This window comes from Polypterus senegalus, chromosome 11 (genome assembly GCF_016835505.1).
Source record: "Polypterus senegalus isolate Bchr_013 chromosome 11, ASM1683550v1, whole genome shotgun sequence".
In the NCBI taxonomy this organism is placed as follows: domain Eukaryota; kingdom Metazoa; phylum Chordata; class Cladistia; order Polypteriformes; family Polypteridae; genus Polypterus; species Polypterus senegalus.
This window is the reverse complement of record NC_053164.1, coordinates 108,213,476-108,235,297: the sequence shown is the minus strand read 5'-3', so window position 1 is coordinate 108,235,297 and position 21,822 is coordinate 108,213,476. Positions and strand designations below refer to the sequence as shown.

The 21,822-nt window shown below is 38.0% G+C and overlaps 1 protein-coding gene across 1 annotated transcript in view; it reads left to right on the top strand.

Moving 5' to 3' along the window:
• Positions 1-21,822, top strand: part of large1 (LARGE xylosyl- and glucuronyltransferase 1) — a 481,706-nt gene that overhangs the window by 258,924 nt on the left and 200,960 nt on the right. Inside the window, exon 4 of the mRNA XM_039769462.1 lies at positions 6,984-7,066. Coding sequence (XP_039625396.1) covers positions 6,984-7,066 — 83 coding nt within the window. The remainder of the gene's footprint in view (positions 1-6,983; positions 7,067-21,822) is intronic.

Below are 21,822 nucleotides of genomic sequence, written 5' to 3'. Positions count from 1 at the left end.
GCACTGTCAATTAGGAAATGGAGTGCTATATGCAATCAAATAATAGAAACCTATAAAGTGTCAGATTATTTTAATCCAACTTTTTGCTGTGTTTACTTTGAAGCACTGTGATCTGGTGCATATCTTCGAAGGTTCAGTATGGAGATTGTGAAAGAGGATGGATGTTATTTACTACATTGCAGATGAAGAACTATTCATCTATTCATAGAACACAAAAAAATAATCAAATCTGTCTGTGTTTCTGGTCAGTTTCATGAAGGTTACTATATGGACTTAGGATTTAATAACAAGTACTGGACAGTGAAAACTGCAATTTTTGAAACAAAAGAAGAAAAAGTAATGCACAAATAATGTACTTTTTACAATGCATTACATGTTATAATAAGTAACTGTGTAGTGTCACCCTTTTTGGTAAGTAATGAGTAATGTTCCCCAACACTGCTCAAGGACCTTCTGCTGTCTTCAACATTTCTGACACCATACCATTTGGGCCTGCTTCTTTACCTGTCCTAATGAGTTTCAATACTTTCGTGAACCTCTTTTTCAAAAACTTGTAAGTTGGTTCTATTTTCTATCAGAGAACATTATTAGTCCATTTTTTCTTCTCATGCAGCAACATCTCCATGTACTTCAGCAGACAGGCAGGCCTTTCTTTTTCCCCAGGGTGAAACAGAAGCTCTGTATGTTTGTATTTCTCACCGGTATCCTTAATCCCATTACTATCGATCATAATGTTTCCTTTGGGTTTTTCTGTTATTGTCTCCTTCCTGACCCTAGAGCTACTTTGTTAATCTCAAAAATGTATCCCACACCAGCACAAAATATTCCAGTTGTGACCTCTTAAATGTGTTAATAGCTTAAATTATTTTTTTTTCTCACTTTCTACTTACTGAAACAGATGTTTGCTGAACATTCCAGTTTGACTTATTTAAGTTTTTAAACCATTCTCTGCTCCTAAACCGGTAGACGCTCAGGCCATTCTCTTGAGGAATACATTTGGTAGTTCTAATTTTGTTATTTCTATTTTTATTTCTGCTACAATCTGGCTAAAGGCTTGTTTTATGATTTAAATGACACATACTGTAATTTTAGTCTTGCATTAGATTTACACTTAGAGATTGGAGCACCTTTTATTAAAGCACATGCATCACCATGGACCTAGCAAGACTAAGGAAAAAGGAGGACATCATCCAGAGACAGGGAAAAATCAGTTTCTGACTCATGTAAGTTAAAGGAATCGTCAGTGTGTTGGCAGGTGGATGTACACTTTTTATGTGCTTTCTGACACCGATTGAAGGGGGGCATGACATTTTATAAAGCTGAGCTGAAGTAGTGAAAGAAACTAGAGTGTTTCCAGTAAGAAAAATGAGTTTCCAAAATTACTTAAGAAAATAAACTTAGAAGTGTTTCAATCAGCATTAACAGCGATAGCACGTATAGGTGGGTGTTCTAATATCAACTTTATAAAAAACTTCTCAGAGAGCTATAAAGTATGAAAAAAATCTCCCTACCAACTGACAAAAAAATTTGCAGCACCCAAATCATAGTAATTGTTGCTTAGCACCACTCTCCTTCAGCACTTGCTTTACTTGTCTGTGAGATCTAAGAAGGGACATCAGACTGCTACCTGCATTTTAGTAGATCAGCAGTTCCAGCTATCCACAAATCAAAGTGCATCATACAGTATATGCTGTGTGTATGCAAAAAATATATTTACAGTTAGGTCCATAAGTATATGGCTAGTAATACAGTTTTCATAATTTTGGCTCAGTGCACCACCACAATGGATTTGAAATGATAGATAGATAGATAGATAGATACTTTATTAATCCCAAGGGGAAATTCACATAATCCAGCAGCAGTATACTGATACAAAAAAACAATATTAAATTAAATAGTAATAAAAATGCATGTAAAAGCAGACAATAACTTTGAGTTATGTTAGCATTTACTCCCCCGGATTGAATTGAAGAGTCGCATAGTGTTGGGGAGAAACGATCTCCTCAATCTGTCAGTGGAGCAGGACAGTGACAAAAGTCTGTCACTGAAGCTACTCCTCTGCCTGTAGATGACACTGTTCAGTAGATGCAGTGGATTCTTCATGATTGACAGGAGTTTGCTTAGTGCCCGTCGCTCTGCCACAGATGTTAAACTGTCCAACTTTACTCCTACAATAGAGCCTGCCTTCTTAACAAGTTTGTCCAGGCGTGAGGCGTCTTTCATCTTTATGCTGCCTCCCCAGCACACCACCGCGTAGAAGAGGGCACTTGCAACAACTGTCTGGTAGAACATCTGCAGCATCTTATTGCAGATGTTGAAGGACGGCAACCTTCTAAGAAAGTATAGTCGGCTATTAAGCAATCAAGATGACATTGAAGTGTGGACTTGCAGTTTTAATTTACAGCATTTAACAAAAACACTGTATGAGCCATTTAGAAAAGACAGCCATTTTTATACATGGTCCCCCCATTTTCAGGGGCTCAAAAGTATTTGGACAAACTAATATAATCATGAATATAACAATAATTTTCAATACTTGTTTGAAAACCCTTTGCAATCAACGACTACCTGAAGTTTGGAACCCCTGTTCATCTTCAAGTGCTGGGTTGCCACCCTACTCAAGCTTTACCAGGCCTTTACTGCCACTGTCTTCAGGTGCTGCTTGTTCTTTGGACTTTCTACATTCAGTTTTTGTCTTTAGCAAGTGAAATGCATGTGCAAATTTGTTGAGATCAGTTGATTGACTTGGTCATTAAAGAATATTCCACTTCTTTGTCTTGCAAAGTATTTGGTTTTTCACACCGTATGTTTTGCATCATTGTCTGTTTCTACTGTGAAGCGTCGTCCTATCAGTTTTGCAGCATTTGTCTGAATCTATAGCCCTGTACACTTCAGAACTCATCCTGCAACTTTTGTCAGCAGTCATATCATCAATAAACATCAGTAACCCACTTCCATTGGCAGTCACGCATGCCCATGCCATAACACTGCCTCCACTATATTTCACGGGTAACATGATATGATACAGATCATGAGCCATTTGTTTTCTTCTCCATATTCTTTTCTATCCATCATTCGGGTACATGGTGATTTTAATTTAATTTGTCCAAAGAAAACTGTTCCAAAATTGGACTGTTTTTTAAAAATATTTTCTGGCAAAGTCTAATCTGTCCTTCCTGTGCTTGAGAGTTACCAATTGTTTTCACCTTGTGGTAAACCCTCTGTGTTTACTTTCTTAAAGTCTTCTCGTGATTGCACACTTTGGCAATGATAGGTCTGTCTCCCAGCGAGTGCTCTTGGTTTGGCTAAATGTTGTGAGTTGGTTTTTCTTCACCAAGGAAAGAATTCTGCGATCATCTAGAACAGTTTTCTTCCATGGTTGTCCAGGCCTTCTGGTGATGCTGAAATCACCAATGCGTTTCCTCTCTTTAAGAATATACCAGATGGTTTATTTGACCACTCCTGGTGTTTCTGTGATCTCTCTAAAGGATTTGTTTTGTTTTCTCTGCCTAATGATGGCCTGGTTTTTACTTGCGTGGACAGCTCATTGGACCTCATATTGAGGGCTTTTACTTGCATGGACAGCTCATATTGAGAGTTCATAGTGACAGCTTCCAAATGCAAATTCTAAGAATCGGCTCCAGACCTAATAAGGGAACTGCTCAGACCTCCCAATGGAAAAGATTGTCAGTCAATTGTCCAATTACTTTTGAGCCCCTGAAAATGGGGGAGGGGACCATGTATAAAAATGGCTGTCATTCCTAAATGGCTCATACAGTATTTCTGTTAAACCCTTTGAATTAATAGTAAAAGATTATACTTGAATCATGTAATCATTTCTTCATTTCAAATCCATTTTGATGGCGTATAGAGACAAAATTGTGTTACTGTCCCAATACTTATAGACCTAGCTGCATATTATGAAATATTTATAGAAAGATTGAAATGCTAATAGAAATCTTATTGATTTTCTGAAAACCTATGTACTGTAGGTAATCATCTTATTTAATGAATGTTATCTTAAAGTGTTTTAGATATTTTCAGTAGCTTTCATATGGCTTCCACACAGGTCTCAGTGACAGCAAGCAGCTGTTGTTTTTACAGATGGAGCCGAACAATGGAGTTGCCATCTCAACATAGGAAAGAGGTAAAACAGAAAAGCAGCTAAATGGTTGATGTCAGTGCCGGCCATGCAGCAACAGATTGCTGTCTATAATGTTGCTTGAAATGAGATGGCAAAGCTTCCAGTTCCATCATTATAGGTAGAGTGTCATTCTATTCAGAGTGGAAGCGATAGAGAAATAGCAGAGCACCAATTACTGTACGCATGAACAGTCCTGCTAATGATTACCAAATAAAACAGTCCTTTTGTGGTTTTGCTTTAAAATTCTAAACAGTTTTTATTATTCTATCTTGTTGGTATAATGGAGACTGTAAAACAGCATTCTAGTATGTCCAAGTTTGTGTCTAGTAAAACATTTGCTGACTCCCTGCAGCTGAAATTAATGAATTTGTTACTGGCGTGAAAGGATTAACTAATTACAGGATGACAGATGCAAACAGATGGTCTAGCAGTGAGCTACATGTAAAAATGGGTCCCAAGGTATTGAGATGCCCTCCAGAATGAGGAGATGGTGAAGGAGGAGATGGCTGATGGTACCCTTGCTTTGCAGAAAAGTGTTTTGTTTTGGCTTACTGAATAGGCAAGAAACTTCCTCACAACACATTCCAATATGTGTCTTGAAAATTTTGTGGCAATTACTTCAAGTTTATTGTCATGTGCACATAGTACAGTGAAATTGTTTCTTTAAAATCCACCTCATACTAGTGAGAGTAATAAATATCATAAAAAACAGACAAAATTTAAAATGGTTACAACACGATGCAATACAAAGAATAGATAGATAGATACTTTATTAATCCCAAGGAGAAATTCACATAATCCAGCAGCAGTATACTGATACAAAAAAACTATATTAATTAAATAGTAATAAAAATGAAAAATGAAAAAAAAAATAAAAATAAATATATATACATAATCCTATACTGTGTTTATATCATACGTATATGCAAGAATAATTGTTATGGATGGCTGTTAAGAAATATTGTGACTGCTAAAAAATCTTAAGAATCTTTTGATGCAAGTGCTCACGCTTTTGTACCAGTTTACCAGAAGAGTGGAGGGAGAATAGTGATTATGCAGGATGGTTGAGGCCTTTAACAGTTTGTTTTTCTAAGGCAGTGTGTTTTATATTAGGTTCCGAACAGAAGACAACTATGTGCCAGAAATATTCTGAGCTGGCTTCATCACTATCTGCAGTGCCTTGTGGTCCTGAGCTGAACAGATATCAAATTAGGATGTTAAGGAGCCACTGAGTAAGGAGTACTCACTTGTAGCTGGCTTTCCTCAGACATCTAAGGATGTAAAGGCAGTGATCTCTCTAAGAAATAAAAAGCGACTGACCTTCTCTAAAGTTTCTTAACAGATATCAACAGGAGTTTGCAGTCTACCTTCTTCTTCCTGAAGTTGGTGAATAGTTCCTTGATTTTGCTGACATTAAGAGAGAGACTGTGGCCTTGACACTGCCCTGCCAAAAGGCAGATCTTTTCATTGTAAGCTGTCTTGTTGTTTCTGGTGATTTGTCCTATGATGGTGGTATCATGAACAAATTTAGTGATGGAAGTGGGTCTGTTTATGGTGACACAGTAGGTGGTTTAGCACAGTACTCAGTGAGTTCCCTGTGCTGAGGGCCATTGTGTAGGTTAAGATGGAAATTTTTACACTTTGCAGAATCTTTTCAGTGCAAAAAACATTTTCAGAGTTATTTCCCATGGTGCTTGGTGATCAGATGTAATTATATAACACAATGTTAAATATTGAGCTGAACTTTATGAATAGTACATTGGCATAGCTGGTTTTATTATTCAGGTTTTTAAAGGGATATGATATTCTCTGTGGCCTTGTTGTGGCACTGTGCAAACTGAAGTTGGTACAAATTGGAATATATCATATAATGTATCTCAGCTCTAGTCTATGAAAGCATTTTATCACAATAGAACTGAGCGTAGGATGGTGTCATGAGGATGGATAGGATTAGAAATGAGTACATTAGAGGGTCAGCTCAAGTCGGACGGTTGAGAGACAAAGTCAGAGGCCAGCTTGCGTTGGTTTGGAAAAGTGCAGAGGAGAGATGCTGAGTATATTGGGAAAAGGATGTTAACAATAGTACTGCCAGGGAAGAGGAAAAGAGGAAGGCCTAAGGGGAGGTTTATGAATTTGCTGAGAGAGGACATGCAGGTGGTAGGTGTAACACAGCAAGATGCAGAAGACAGGACAATATGGAAGAAGATGATTCGCTGTGGCAACACCTAATGGGAGCAGCCAAAAGAAGAAGAAGAAGAAGAATGATTGAGAGTGACTGGTCTGCAGTTGTAGTCTTTTTCAGGCAGGTGGGGACCACATATTCTGTCTGAGAAGCATTAAATATCTCCATGAACAGGCCAATTAATTGGTTACTAAACATTTATAAAAAAAAACCAACAAAAAACTATGGAATTAAATGTCTTCTGGACCTTGACTTGCTTGAAAATCTTGTTTTTGTCATACTCTGCAACGGAGAAATATGTATTTCATGCTGCATCAAGCAGTGACATGGAGAAAAAGTTTTTTTTTTTTTTTATTCGTGACTATAGCTTGTGTAGAAAGCATTAAGCTAATATAGCAGAGAAAATCTGTGTGTGATTAGATTATATTTTAAGCTTTACAAACAACTACAAACCTTGCCACATTTCACATGAATTATGATTGCTACTGTACTCAATCTTTTCCTTATCCCTGTACTGATATTTAGCAACTATAATTGCTAAACAGTTTAATTTAGTTGTTTTTTTGAGTTTATAATTGCATTTCTTGTATATTTAGATTCCTTCAACACTTCCGTAAGTTTAACATCCTATCTATGTCTGTTTTTCTCATTATGTAGACAATCCATGTGGCTATTGTGTGTGCCGGTTACAATGCCAGCCGAGATGTTGTGACCCTAGTGAAGTCTGTATTGTTTCATCGGTAAGTATGTTTGAACATCGAGAAATCCACTTCTCTTCTTGTCATTTTCATCCTTCCTGACAAAGTATAATAACTTAGCCAGTTCTGTTTATATGGATTTAACATCAACTTCTTATCCTCATGCAGGCTAGTTGCAGACTTACTGTTCTACTCCTGCTCTAGCATCAAACACTGTTTTCACAGCAGGTGTAAATATATTTTTGACTACACATATTGAGTAAACTTGCAGGCTTCTTTATACCTACTGTGTCTGAAATCACAAGAAGCAGCGACTGAGCACCTGCAGAATGCAATTTTGCACTAAAGGGTACAATCATTGTCATGTGTTGGACTAGTAAAGATATGATGATTCCAAAAACAAAATGTGAGAATCTGTGCATAACCATACAACTCTGTGATATTAGGTTCATTTGAATGCATGTCATGGTGCTTCTAAAAACGCTAATTAAAAATGTGCCTTTATAATTCTTTTGATATTTTTGTTGAACAGGAAAGAAGAAAGTACATTTTAGGTCACTGAATAAACAAAAGGTACAAAGCCATCCTACAACAGCTTAGGTTTTAATTTATATGTAGCTTTTCTGGTAGGGCTACTCCAAAACGGCAGACAAGACTCCTTTTTGCTCTCTGCAAGAGTACCTCTGCTGCAGCTGCCCACAGGAAGGCTGTTCACTGTATAAAGGGAATTAGGGAAAGCTGTTGGGAGCCTCATCTCTGGAAGAGTCAAAACCTCTGGAGAGCCAGTGGGTTCAGACAGCAGCACTTGGGTCCCAATTTAAGGAGGCCCATCTGGGTAGGCGCGTGGAACGTCTTATCTCTCCAGAATGATTTTTATTTTCCTCTGCTGTCGGAGTAGCTTTGTAAACTTCACATTTCAGTGAAAGTACTCTCTGAGGTGCTCATACGTGGGATTGGCCAGATCTCTGTAGCTGGGTACACCTTTTATTGGTCTGGTTTCTTTGATGGCTGTCATACTCAGGGAGTAGCTGTTGCTATGGCGAATAAGCTCCTTTCAATGTTGTCCAATCTCACACCTTTCAACGAGTGTATTATGAGACTCAGATTAAGGCATTCTCTGAATGCCTTGTCTGTTGTCTCAGTGTATACTCCGACCACAGTAAGTGATGTCTTGGTGAGGCAGACAATTTATTAGCAACTGCGCTGAGTAGTTGATGGGTGCCCATGAGGTAACACTTCTCTGGTCATGGATGACTTCAATGCAACCGCTGGCAATGAGGATTGTGTCAGTCCCCATGGGTCTGGCGACTATGACGAAAGTGGCTCCATGTTCCTTGACTTTGCAAAAGGTCAGGGGATGTGGATCGCTAGATCCTGGTTCCAGCACCCTGAGCTGCATCATTGGACTTGATACTCCAATACTGGTGGTGCAGTGAAGTAGATCGACTACATCCTTATGGGCAGACACTGGAGGCTCCTACAGAACTGCAGGCTCTAAAGAGGCAACCAGTTTGTTAATTCTGACCACAGATTTGTTGTTGTTACTCTAAAGATCTAGCTTAGGTCCAGTAGGCTACCACCTACTAGGAGAATGAGGCTGAATCTTGCCCAACTCCAATTTCAGGCCGTTTCTAATGAGCTTGCACGCATTATGTGTGAGGAATTAGCAGATTTAGGTCTGACCGCTGATCATATTGTAATGTGGGATACCTTCTTAGACAGGACCCTGAAGCTTGCTGAGGGTTGTTTTGTTGTTGCTGGTGTTCCCAGAAGGAGATATTTCATCTCGCTGGGCACCCTGGATATCATCAAGAGGAATCACAGTGCAAGGCTTGATTGCTGCTCCTATCTGTACCAGGAACTGAGAAGATCAGCTACAAGGGCTTTAAGGGCAGATAAAGAGGTGTTTCTTAGAGGAATCTGTAAGCAAGTTACATACCGTCAGTAGTCTAGTCACCCACATCCTGCTTACAGAGGAATCAAAGCATTACACACATCCAAATCTGTTTCTTGAAGAGTCACAGTCAGGTCAGCTAATGGAACGGTCCTTACGGATGACGCTGCAGTTGTGACCCGCTGGGTGGGCTACTTTGAGCAGCTGTTTAAAGCTGACCCTCTGGCTTGGACACTAGACATCTCTGGGTCCATGGTTCTTGAGGCCGATCCACCAATTAGCTGTGAAACACCCAGCCTCACTGAGAGAGCACAAGTGGTGAACCAGCTGAAGGCTGCAGAGATCTGTGGTATCTGGGGTGCACTTCTCCAGGCTGGTGGCAAGACTGTCCTCCTGGCATTACAAGCAATCTTTGCTTCCACTTGGAGATGGGCATCATCCCTACTGACTGTAAAGCGGGATTTTTCGTCCATATCTGGAAAGTGAAGTGCTGCTCTCAGTGCCTAGTAAGGTTCTTGCTAAGATCATCCTCAGTAGGATCCATGATCACTTGCTAACCTACCAGAGACTGGGGGAGTCTGGTTTTACACCCAAGAAGTCTACCATCAACTGTATCCTGCCACTTAGGGTTCTCATTGAGCATAAATAAGAATATTGGCAGAGTTTCTTTGTAGCCTTTGCCGATTTTTGAAAAGTGTTCCACTCAGTTGATCAAGCTGCCTTGTTGGACATCCTGAGACTTTGTGGGATCCCCCCTGCAGTTGCTGGATATCATGGCCGTTCCATACACTGGTGCTATGCGGAGTGGAGGCAGAACCTCTGCATTTTTCCTTGTTCATTCTGAGGTTTTTCAGGGGTGTGTTCTTGCCTCCTACTTTGTTCAGTGCTTGCAAGGACTGGGTGTTGGGCAGGGTTTTACGGTCCAGCGGCTTTGGAGCGTCTGTTGGTGAAGAGATATTCACGTATCTTCACTTTGCCAATTATGCTGTGATCTTCGTGGAGTTAATAGAGCCTCTGATTAGGAGTGTTTGGGCTTGAAAAATGTCCTGGGTGAAAACCAAGATCCAAGCCTTTAATGACCTCTTGGGCACAGTCATCAGCAGTGTATTTGTCTGCGTTGGGAATGTATACCTCGTAGAGAGGTTTACTTACCTTGGCAGTGACCATCATGTCTCTGGTGACTCTTCCTGTGAAGACAGTAGACAGATTGAGAAAGTATGAGGGGTCATGAGGTCGCTGGAAAGTGGTGTGTGGTGTTCCCAATATCTCTCAAAAGGATGAAGGTCCAAGTCTTTAGAGTCTTGGAACTTCCTGTTTTGCTACATGGTTGCGAGACATGGATGCCATACAGTGACCTGAGGTGAAGACTGGACTCCTTTGGTGCTGTGTCTCTTTGCAGAATCCTTGAGTATGCCTGGTTTGAAATGAGGCATTTTACCTGCATTGTGAATGAGCGTCAGTTACGGCACTATGGCCATTTGGCTTGATTCTCCATGGGTGATCCAGCTTGCAGGATCCTCATTGCTGTGGAAAAGGGCAGCTGGACCAGGCCAAGGGGACGCCCATGTAAAATTTGGCTGCAGCAGATAGACAGTCATTTCTGGAGGGTGGGAATTTACTACGTGTTTGCCTGTAGGGTTGTCATCTGGGATCCCGAAGTGTTTTGTCATGTGTTGAGAGTGGCAATGTGCATTACCAGTGCATGTTTCCCAACCTGACCTGACCAGCTACCTGATAAATGCTCAATAGAAGGAGATCCACCACATTTATTGTCCCCAAGTGACATATTTTTGACTGTGAAATTTTAAGGTTGAATTCTGTCCCTCAGATCCTCAAAATGTTAAAGCATTAACAATATATTAATCCAATCAAAAGAAAATATTTCACATGTAAGCTTCTGTGAAATAAGAGCACATCCCACTATGAGAGGAAATGGTGTAATTCTATACAAGAATGAAGTAAACATTGGGAGGAGGAACAGCATAGTGACTTCTAAAGGACATTCCTTAAGGATAAATTCATTGTGATCATCTTTATCATTGTCAGCCACTGGGGCTGTCACTTCAAGTCTTTTACCATATGACTTGGTTACTTGTGGAACCACTTCACCGCCATCTCCACAGTATCATTTGTTTCATTTTCTGGTGATTCCCCCCAGAAATATAGTCATGGTGTCTGCCATGGATTCAGGTTAATGTGTCAAACTGATTTTACACAGTTCAAATAGATAAACATTAGCCTGGAAAGCAACATTATTATGTTAATGCTTCCCTTTACAAAATCTTCAGCAACACAGGTGCTTATGGCTCTTGCTCCGATGCTGCTGTGAGGTATACCTGAGCTAGCATTGCAATACATTTATCTTACTTTATCAGAAAAAAATTCTATTTTGAGCCAATCTGTCTTTCATTTTTCAGGTTGACCCCGCTAGCAGTTATGGGCTGTGGTGTTGATTGTGGTGTGTTGTTCATCAAGTTTGGAGAAGATTTAACAGCAGCAGTTTATACAGTGAAGTGGGCCATTTTACAGATGAAAGCATTATGCATTCAGTTATTCCAAGCTTAACATTATTTGGAATTGGAGTTTTAAATTTTTGATTTAGTGTAGGTATGGCAGTCGTACATAAAAAATTATTTTTATAAATGTATATTTTTGGCCCTGTCCTTTGTGTTTAAGGGGCAAAATGAGTTTCTTTGCCTCAGTTTATATCTGACACTTCCCTCTCCCAATTAACTTTCTATTTGCAAGTCTGTAAAAACATTCTTTTAAGACTTAAAATGTTGCCCTGTTCACATTGACCAGTAGACTTGCTTACTGTGAAAGGGTGCAAAATGTTTCTTATTTTCCGACCTGTTACTCCAACTGGTTATACCCCAGTTTAATGTAATTGACTTAAAAAGTTCAGAATATCTTTTCCATCTGTAAAATGAACATGCCAGCTTGTTAGGTCTACCAGTTTATCAAAATAAAAACAGCCCACAGCTCTTGACAAGCACAATATTACATCAAAGAATGAGTAGCTTTACTATCTTTAGCACTGATTTCCTTCAGGTAGTTGAGGAGAAGAATAATCATTTTCACCATATTTGACATTTCAACTTGCCATGTGCTGATCGTGAAATGGATAGAAGTGGCATGGCTTCCAGTTGTGTTTCTGTATACACATTGGATCCATTTGAATAAAGGAATGTTTTGGAATGCAAGCTTTGCATTTTTGCCATTAATAAGATGCTCTTCTTCAAAAATAGCCATAAGTTAGAAACCTACACTAGGTAATATTTTTCACAGGAGGCATCTTTTTATGGACTTCTTCTAAGGATAATTACCAGTACATACTATTCACAACCACACTGGCAGTAAATGCAGTGTCTTTCAACTTAAACTCAGAAGCAAATGCGTGGGGACGTATTTTTCTTCAAATAACATGGTCCAGTGAGTAATGAGAAGAGCTGCTTGAATTAATAGACTTTGCAGATAGTTACACAAATCGCAGGACCAAACAAATTAAAATCAGACCCTTTTCTTGACATTGCAAGCACTGTTGTTGTGGCCCTGACATTCGCCATCCATATCTCTAGATGTTGTTTTATTATAACTCTGCTGTCAACATAATTTTTGTTGCACACTTTAGCAAAGCGATTAGGAAATTCACACTCCAATGCTTAACATTTACTTTTGAGATTAAAGGATTTTTTGCTAATGTGACACAAGGTACTACTTAACCCGTTAGTAACTTTAAACTAAAAAAATACACATATTTCTGTAAGCTATCATATCAATTTATATAATAATTTAAGTTTGTACCCTCAGAGCTGAGCTTTGGCTCCATCCCGGCCCCACATCTGGCCCAGCAGTTTGTCCCGTCTCTTCCAATTTGCATTTGTTGCTTGGCAATATTGATCATGCTACAGTCAGTTGGTGGGAGTGGCAAAGAAAAAGCCTCAGCTCAAGAATTGTTCTTCTGCAAAAGCACATAGTTGAGTTAGCTCTCACAATAAGTGCTTAATGATTTAGTGTTTTTAACTATTTTGATTTCCTCCAATATTTTTTTCAAAGCTAATAAAAACTGAATAAGTCTGTATACCATTTTTTTTCTATTCATGTTGCTGATATGGGTTGTATGCTTTGTGACTATATATACAATATGTAAATGGTTTCCGTTACTTGTTTTGATGTTCTTGACAGTTCTAGGTCTGCCAATGATTGACTGGCTCAATTTATGCATTTGTTGCTCTTTACTATTGGAAAACTGTGAGGATGTTTAACATTTAGAGCTTAGATATACATTTTCTGTTTTCTTTAAGGCTTTTTACGACTGTTGCAAACATTTACTGCTTGTTTCTACAATATGTGATAAGTTATGATGCATGGGTAATATGCATAAATGGTAGAGCTTCAATGGTTGATTTTTATCAGCCATCAATCCATCCTTGTTAACCGTGTAAGCATTTTGTCATTACATGCTTTTAAAGATAGTATTTTGGAATTTCCACACTTGCCAGAAACTCATATGGGTCAAGTGATGATGCTTGAATGCTTTGAATCACGAGACCCATGATTCTAATGATACAGTAATCATATATATTGTGACGGGCGGCCGGGTCCAATGCCCGGCCGGGATGCCCCATCAACACTGGATCCAGGGGAGCAGCCATGGGATGCACTCTACGTCCCCCGGAATGCTTGGCAGCAGCCCTCCTGGGTTACATCGGAGCCACAGATGTGGAATTTTAGGACTCATACCTGTTGGGCTCCATGGCCACCACCCGGAGGAGCTGCATGCCTTAAAGAGCCTCTGTGGGCTGGAATGCAACCACACCCAGAAGTGCAGCCTAATTAGGTCAATTACCACCTGGGGCACTTCCAGGAGGGCTACAAAAAGAGCCTTCAGACTACTACTCGGGAGCCAGAATTGGGAGGAAGAAGACGAGGTTGCCTGAGAAGAGTGGTGGTGCTGTCAGAGGAAGAATTGGTTTGGGTTGTGTTGAGTTGAAGTGGTTTGGGACTGTGTTGGGCCTGTGGGACATGGGCAGATGTTCCCCACGGCCGAAGAGAAAAATAAAACTTTGTTTATTGAACACGTGCCTCAGTGTGAATCTGTGCCGGGTCGGGCATCTATATAGTGCCTTATTCACTATATATATATATATATATATATATATCTTTTGGTATTTGGAACACTGTATTAATCCCCGAGGGGTTGTTATGTTTTCACATGACCTTTAGGGGTCAGGGCACAGGGTCTGGTATTATTTGGTATAGGAATCTCTGACGCAATGTGCCATCTAGTGGAATGCACCTTTTTATACAGCTACCAATAAAATGCTTTACAGTTGCCACAAATGTCATACTGTGAAATTTAGCACTGCTTCAAAGATTCCAATATCTGTACATGGAGCCAAAAAGCAGCAAAAATATCCTGAAATTTGTCTCCAGTGTATTGATGATGTTTTATGGCAAAAAGTTTTGCAGTTGTTTGTGAAGATGTTTTACCCCATGTACCCCCTGTATTTTTCCCAGAACAAGGAAAATGGAAGACCATAAGGAAAAGTTTAAAAATTGTTCCGAAGATGACCCAAAATAAATGAGACCAGAAAATTAAGCCTATAAAAACATGAACCAAAAACAAAGTCAAAGAACCATCATAACATCCCATTACCAACCTGGATATGCGTACTTACACAAAATGCTGACACTGTTAACAAAACTGAACAGTGTTAAGGTAAAATAAAAATTAACAGTAATTTATGCACACACATGAATCCATAAGAACTTGTAGGCAGTTCTGACTTTGAGGCCAGTCCTATTCTAGAGCTAATTCTAGAAGAGTCCACATTCTTAAGACAATAAAGTAGCAAACAATTGATAAGTAATGTGAGATTCATTAGAAACAAAATAACACTGAATTTTTTTTACATGTATCCTTAGTAATGATTCAAATAACTGAGACCAAACTAATGGACTGTACAGTGTTCCCTCGCTATATCGCACTTCGACTTTCGCGGCTTCACTCCATCGTGGATTTTAAATGTAAGCATATCTAAATATATATCACAGATTTTTCACTGGTTCGTGGATTTCTGTGGACAATGGGTCTTTTAATTTATGGTACATGCTTCCTCAGTTTGTTTGCCCAGTTGATTTCATAGAAGGGACGCTATTGGTGGATGGCTTAGAAGCTACCCAATCAGAGCATGTATTACATATTAAATAAAACTCCTCAATGATATAAGATATGCATCCCGCGCGGTGCTTGATTGTTTGCTTTTCTATGTCTCTCACTCTCTCTGACATTCTCTGTGCCTGACGGAGGGAGTGTGAGCAGAGAGGCTGTTTGCCTAGAAGATACGGACGCACCTCTACAAAATGCCACTTTATTGCGGTGCTTCGGCATACTTAAAAGCACGTATTGATTTTTTGATTGTTTGCTTTTATCTCACGCTCTCTCTCTCTGACATTCTCTGCTCCTGACACGCATTCTTTGAAGAGGAAGATATGTTTGCATTCTTTTAATTGTGAGAAAGAACTGTCATCTCTGTCTTGTCATGGAGCACAGTTTAAACTTTTGACCAAAGGGTGTTATTTCATGTCTAGAGGGCTCTAATAATGTGGGAGAGTTTATAAGGGTTTAAAATATTTAAAAATAAACATACAAACATATGGTTTCTACTTTGCGGATTTTCATCTATCGCGGCGGGTTCTGGAACGCAACCCCCACGATCGAGGAGGGATTACTGTATTTAATTAGCTAATGTCTCCTGCCTACACATTTGAAGACTATCTCACACAGCAAATGCCAAATACAGTACCTGAGAAAGTGAGTGCAAAGAAACTTTTTGAAAAGTCTTCTTAAAGATTGTTGCAAGTTAAAATGTTTAATTTTTCATCTGGCAATTGTATTATGAATTTTTTTTAGATCTGGAAAGTATTCATTAGGTATTATTTTTCAGATACTGAAAAGAATTCTTAAAATGGCAAATCAGATTTAGTAATTTCACATGTTAAGATAAATTAAATAATCCATGATTTTTATTCCTTCTGAAACCAATGCTTAAGTAATCCACCCCAGCATTTAAAATTTCCCTCATTTGTTGTTACATGGGAGAAATACCCATTTCTATTGAAAATTAAATTCAGATTCTTTTATAAATCCTTTTAACAGTTTAAAGCAAGCTCAAATGAATTTCTGCACAAATTAATTGGTACTCTATATTCAGTCTTCATTATAGTTATTCATAGTAATTTCATAATACTTTACAAACTCCAAGTATTAAATATATTGAAATACTTCTCTATTAATGAACTTTTTTTTGTGTCATTGGAGATTTGTGCAGGTTCATAAGCGGCACTTAGTTTTTAATGAAATATTTTTATGAGGTGGCAGTGTGTTACTGTAGTACTCTTATATATCATCATTAATAATAATTTATATTAAGTTTGAGTAATTAAATCCATGAGTTGTGCACTTGCATATTAATAAACAGAACATTTTATTAATCATCTATATCATGCCTTCAGTAAGTGTTTTATAATAAACTTTAAATTGCCAGAAGAAATGTAACTCTGAATGGCTAAACCCTAGTAAATAATTCAGTCCGAATGCTATGGTTATTTCAGTATAGTTTGTTTCATAACTAACATAGAATCTTTATCTGGAAATTTCTTATGTTCTTTCCCTTAATAGACTTTCAAGATCTTTTCAATATGTCATTCCTTTGGGAAACTTCAACAATATATAGTTAAATACTTCATTGTTATAATTGCTTGCTATAAATATGCATAATATGTTGATTGTTGTTTGAAAGTTTCCTGGAATGTTTTTTAAATCAAAAACACAAAAAATCTAAATTTAATTCTTGATTCCCTATGTCAATTTGCTCATAAGATTGTGTTAGTACTGTATTGCCTGGCTCCCTCAGACTCTGACTGGTAGCAACATTTTCTAAAAGTATTTCAGGGCAAAAGTCATTAACATTATCTGTAAAATAAACACTATAAACAGTCTATGTGTAAATACTGGTTTATGTATCTTCCTCCTCCTCTTTCGGCTGCTTCCATTTAGGTGTCATCACAGTAGATCATCCATCTCCATCTATCCCTGTCTTTTGCATCATTTTCTGCCACACCGACTGCCTTCATGTCCTCCCTCACCAAAACTATAAACCTCCTCTTTGGCCTTCCTCTTTTCCTCTTGCCTGGTGGTATAGATACTGGCTTATGTATACTACTTTCAAATCGATAGCATCTACACATTAGAGATTAACTACAGATTTCCAAATTAAATCAGATATGCAGGCTTTCCTGGATATGTGAATATATCATTTTAAGAATCTAAAATTCAGTCAGAAAATCTTTTACAAAGGTACATTTTGTAAATTATAAATTATTATAAATGATCATATTCTTCTCTTATTTTAGTTCATTGTCATTATCCCTTTTGCTTCTGTGAGGATAGTAGCAAGTGTAACAAGCAATTTCTGTGTGTCAGTCACTCTGTCTGTCTATCTTTGAAAAAAAGCCTTTTCCATCCATTTTCCATACTCATTTTCTCATGGTTGGATGACCAGTTGCATTGGACATGAAACAATTGGGAAAATAGACCTAAGACAAAGACCTAACCTGGAGAGAACGCCTGTTCTGAGCAGGACAGACTCCACCTAATCTAAAAGCATTGTTTTCTACTACATTTGGTGGAAAATTGGGGAGCTGGAGGTAGGGGAATTGCTGCTTTTCAAGTTATGTTGAAAACACCATGCAGTCACTTCAAGAAAACTATGCAAGCCAGGAGGGTAACCATCCCAGTCTCATATATAGGCTTAAAGAGTACGCATATACTTTCTAATTCAGGATGTATCATTATCTATAACTTGTTATTATATAAATTTCTGTGACCTTCTCTGGAGGAGATTTGGTCTTGAAATGCTTCACATTTGCAAAGATTGCTTTTTGATATCTCCTTTATATGTAAGCACCAGCAGTGACTCTACTCTGTTGGACACTTGAGCAAGGCCTTAACCTGCAATTGCTTTGTCCTGGGTATGACGTTAATCTGCATCCAACCCTGCAAGCAAGTTCTCCAACTTACAGGGAAAACTTGGCAGTTGGTGACAGGAATGGCAATCTAGCCAACATAAAAAAAACTTGCACTGTTCCAGTGTGGTGCTGCAGTGGTTTGGGATGTAGTGTGTGCGACAACGCACTATCGGCACACACTCCCAGCCTCTTTGTATGTAACTGAGGATTTCACAAGCAACACTTTAATGTATACTTGAACATTACTTTGTGAAACAATCTGAGAGTTCTTGTTGCAACAAATGCAGTCAATTCTTTTTTTCTTTTTTACTGTCTTTGTCAGTTCTTGTAATTTTTCTCAAAGATAGTATAAATTGTATGCCTTTTACAGTGAATGGTTTTAGCCTAGAATAATTAAACACCTTATGTCTAAATTGAAGTTATGTTTGAATACTGCTTTTCACATCAATGAGCACATATAAAAGACAACAGTTTTGTTTAACTTGTGTCTGTAGTACACGTTGCCCAGCTTTCAGAGGCACACTGTGCCTTCCAGTCACCACCATCTCTGTCACAAATGGCTGAAGTGCCCCATGTTATATGAAGGGAAAAATACTGAAGAAGATTCTAAGTGTATTTCTGAAGGTATCAGAGGCTAGTCATCTGTAAGTAAATCAAACTCATTTGCCGTTTTTTTGTCCAATGTCACCATCAGGCTATGGGATTGTTTTTAATACTGTTATTATACAGCAGTTTATAATGCTACTTGTATATGAAGCTAATCTTATGCTTTTCTAAAATTTAATGAAATACTGAATTTAATTAATTGATAATGGATGTGTATCTAATGTGGAGATTGTCTGCAACATTAAATCCGTCAGTAGTTAACAAATTATAGCAGAGACAGTAAACATCAGTAGTATTTAATAGCAAAATGCAAAGTTCTACTAAAAACTTTTAAGTGTGTTTAGGGACCAAACTAATTAGGATCTCATACAGGGCAGCGATAGTTACAGTCATTTCATCATGCAAATTTATCAGGGAATATGAAAATACAAATAAGTTATCAAAAAAAATAGAAAATAAATTTTATTGTTGTAGTTGTTAATATATTTTTTATGTGTTCTGCTACAACTGTTATCAGTGTTTTCTTCTGGTCTGTAGTGGTTCATTGTAATTCTAATCACATAAGTCAAGAATGATTCTAGGCTCTTTTTTTATTATCTGTAAACTTTTCCAGTGCTCTGCTGGGCAGATAAAATATCCATAATTCATTTCTTACAGAAAGAGATAACCTGTCCAATTCCACAAGTCAATGAGACCAGCAATAATGATAACTGTGTTTATATGTGTGCTTGTTTGGATGTATGTGTGTGTTCGCACGTATGTATATAATGTATATGTTAGACTTAATTTATTTGGCTTGTGGAACTTCATTACACCTCAGGCAAAGGGGAACTTTCACCAAACGAAAGGGGAGAAAACAAAGCGTCTGGAAGAGTTTGTGAAAACTGTAGCTGAATGTGAGTAGCAGTTTCAGCTGAGATTCTTTGCTTCTCTGTTTTCTCTTAGATTACATCAGTTTGACTGTTGTAAAGTTCAGTACAAATCAGCCTTGAAGCACTTTTCTCAGCTGGAGTTGGAAACAGAATCCTAGTGTAATGAAGTACTTGATTTTAACATGACAATAAAATCATATACTGTACATGTTTCATTAAACTTTACTTCACTCTAATATTGCAAACTTCAAGATAATCTTTTTTCTCACCTCTTGTATTCAGTATAACAAAGACCCTTTTGACTATATATATTTAAAAATTGACTCAATCTTCTTCAGGTTGACTGTATATATTAAAGTTTAACTTGGTATATACCTGGATTGACATTAAGAATTCTAATTGTGAATATATAATTAATATGTTTGATAACCATATACAGCATTTCACAAATCCAAATTTGAAAAATTTGTAAAGTAATACATTAACAAGGTACAAATGTATTAAATTAAATGACAAAACTGCAAAATTAAACATTTTGTGCTGCAACTTTGCCAGTTATCACGATCGCCTACATAGCAAAATCATAGTACAGTACCTTTTAATTATTAATCTTATGCTACTAGGTAGCAAGGGATTTCAATTTTATGGTACATAAAATGCTTGCTGTAATTTTTAATTTGAGATTTTATTTTGCCAACTTTGAAAGTTTCAAAAAGTTGAAAAAACAAACTGGGAGATAGTGTCAGTCAGTCATTTTCTAACACAGGGTCATGGGGGTCTGCTGGAGCCAATTCCAACCAACGCAGGGTGCAAGGCAGGAACAAACCCCAGGCAGGGCGCCAGCCCACCACAGGGCACACACTAGGGACAATTTAGGATCACCAATGCACCTAACCTGCATGTCTTTGGACTGTGGGAGGAAACCCACGCAGACACGGGGAGAACATGCAAACTCCACACAGGGAGGACCTGGGAAGCGAACCCAGGTCTCCTTACTGCAAGGCAGCAGCGCTACCATTGTGTCACCCGGGAGATAGTGTGTACTTGCTTTATCGTTTACAACAGTTCCAAAGGATTAATGTTCTTTTCAAAACCATGAATTTCAAGGTATTAAAGAAAGTATTTCTGTGAAACACCTAGAATGTTTGTTAATGAGCAACATGGTGGTGTAGTGAATAGTGCAGCCACCTCATGGATTCAGCATTCTGGGTTAGATTCCCACAACCGTATGTTGTTCATGTGGAGTTAGCAAATTCTTCTTAAAGTTCTGTAGGTTAGACAATTTCAAATATGCCTGAGCATGAGTGTGGATGTATATGTGAACAGACCCTGCAAGAGACTAGTGGCCTATCCACGTTTTTTTAGTCCCTTCTGCCTAGTGCTGCCATGATAATCCTGGGCCCTCAGCAACCCTGATTTGCATTTAGCTGGTCTGAGAATGTTAGACCCATCTGATTTACAATAGAATATATATATTTTAAGACAAATATATCATCTCATCCAGTGATTCCCTTTCCATAGTCTGCAGGTCACCATAGCTCTTTTCTGACATGCCCATTTTGAGCTGGAGCCTGTCCCAGAATCAATAAGGGTGGGCCAGGAACCAAACCTGCATGGGTTTCTAGTCTGTCATACACATCCACAATCACACTTTGCCTATTTAAAGTAAGCAGCTAGTTGAGGCTGCATTATTTTGGATTTGGGAGGAAAATCTGTGTGTATATGAAGAGAATGACAGAAAAAAAATCGGATTGTGATTTTTGTTTATATGGGTTTAAATTGCTGAATTTTATTGTAAAAGTAGCACAATTCAGTATCCAAACTTGCATAGGTCTCCTGTATGCTGATGCAAACCACCTTCTTACTAATAAATACATTTATATCATTAATTGGTCACCTTTAAGTCTTTAAGATGTGAGAAGAAAATAGAATTCCCAGCATGGATAACCCACTAGGCACAAGGATGACCTGCCAGCCCCAAGCAGTGTCCATTCCAAGAATGGTGATGCCGAGGCTGATATAGAATCCTCAAAGACACCCCAGTATAATGTGTTTTTGTTTTTTTTTCTTCAGTTTATCTTGTGAGGTGATTCAGTTTATATCTGCTTTCAAACTGTGGTTCTGATTTTAACAATGAAAGTGCAATGTGAAGTTTCCTAAAGAAAATGCATGTTTTCTGAGAGGAATTTTAAAGTATTCTCATATTTATCTTTGGTAATCATTTATGGTGGTTACAAACATGTTAAGGTTTATTACTTTTAACATAAGCCTCATAAAAAATGGCTGATTAATAACTAAAATGAATACGACTTTCAAAAATAAAGTATGACAAATTAAAGCAGTTTCATATTAACTAAAAATGACAGATATCAATATTTACAGTCAAGTAAGTA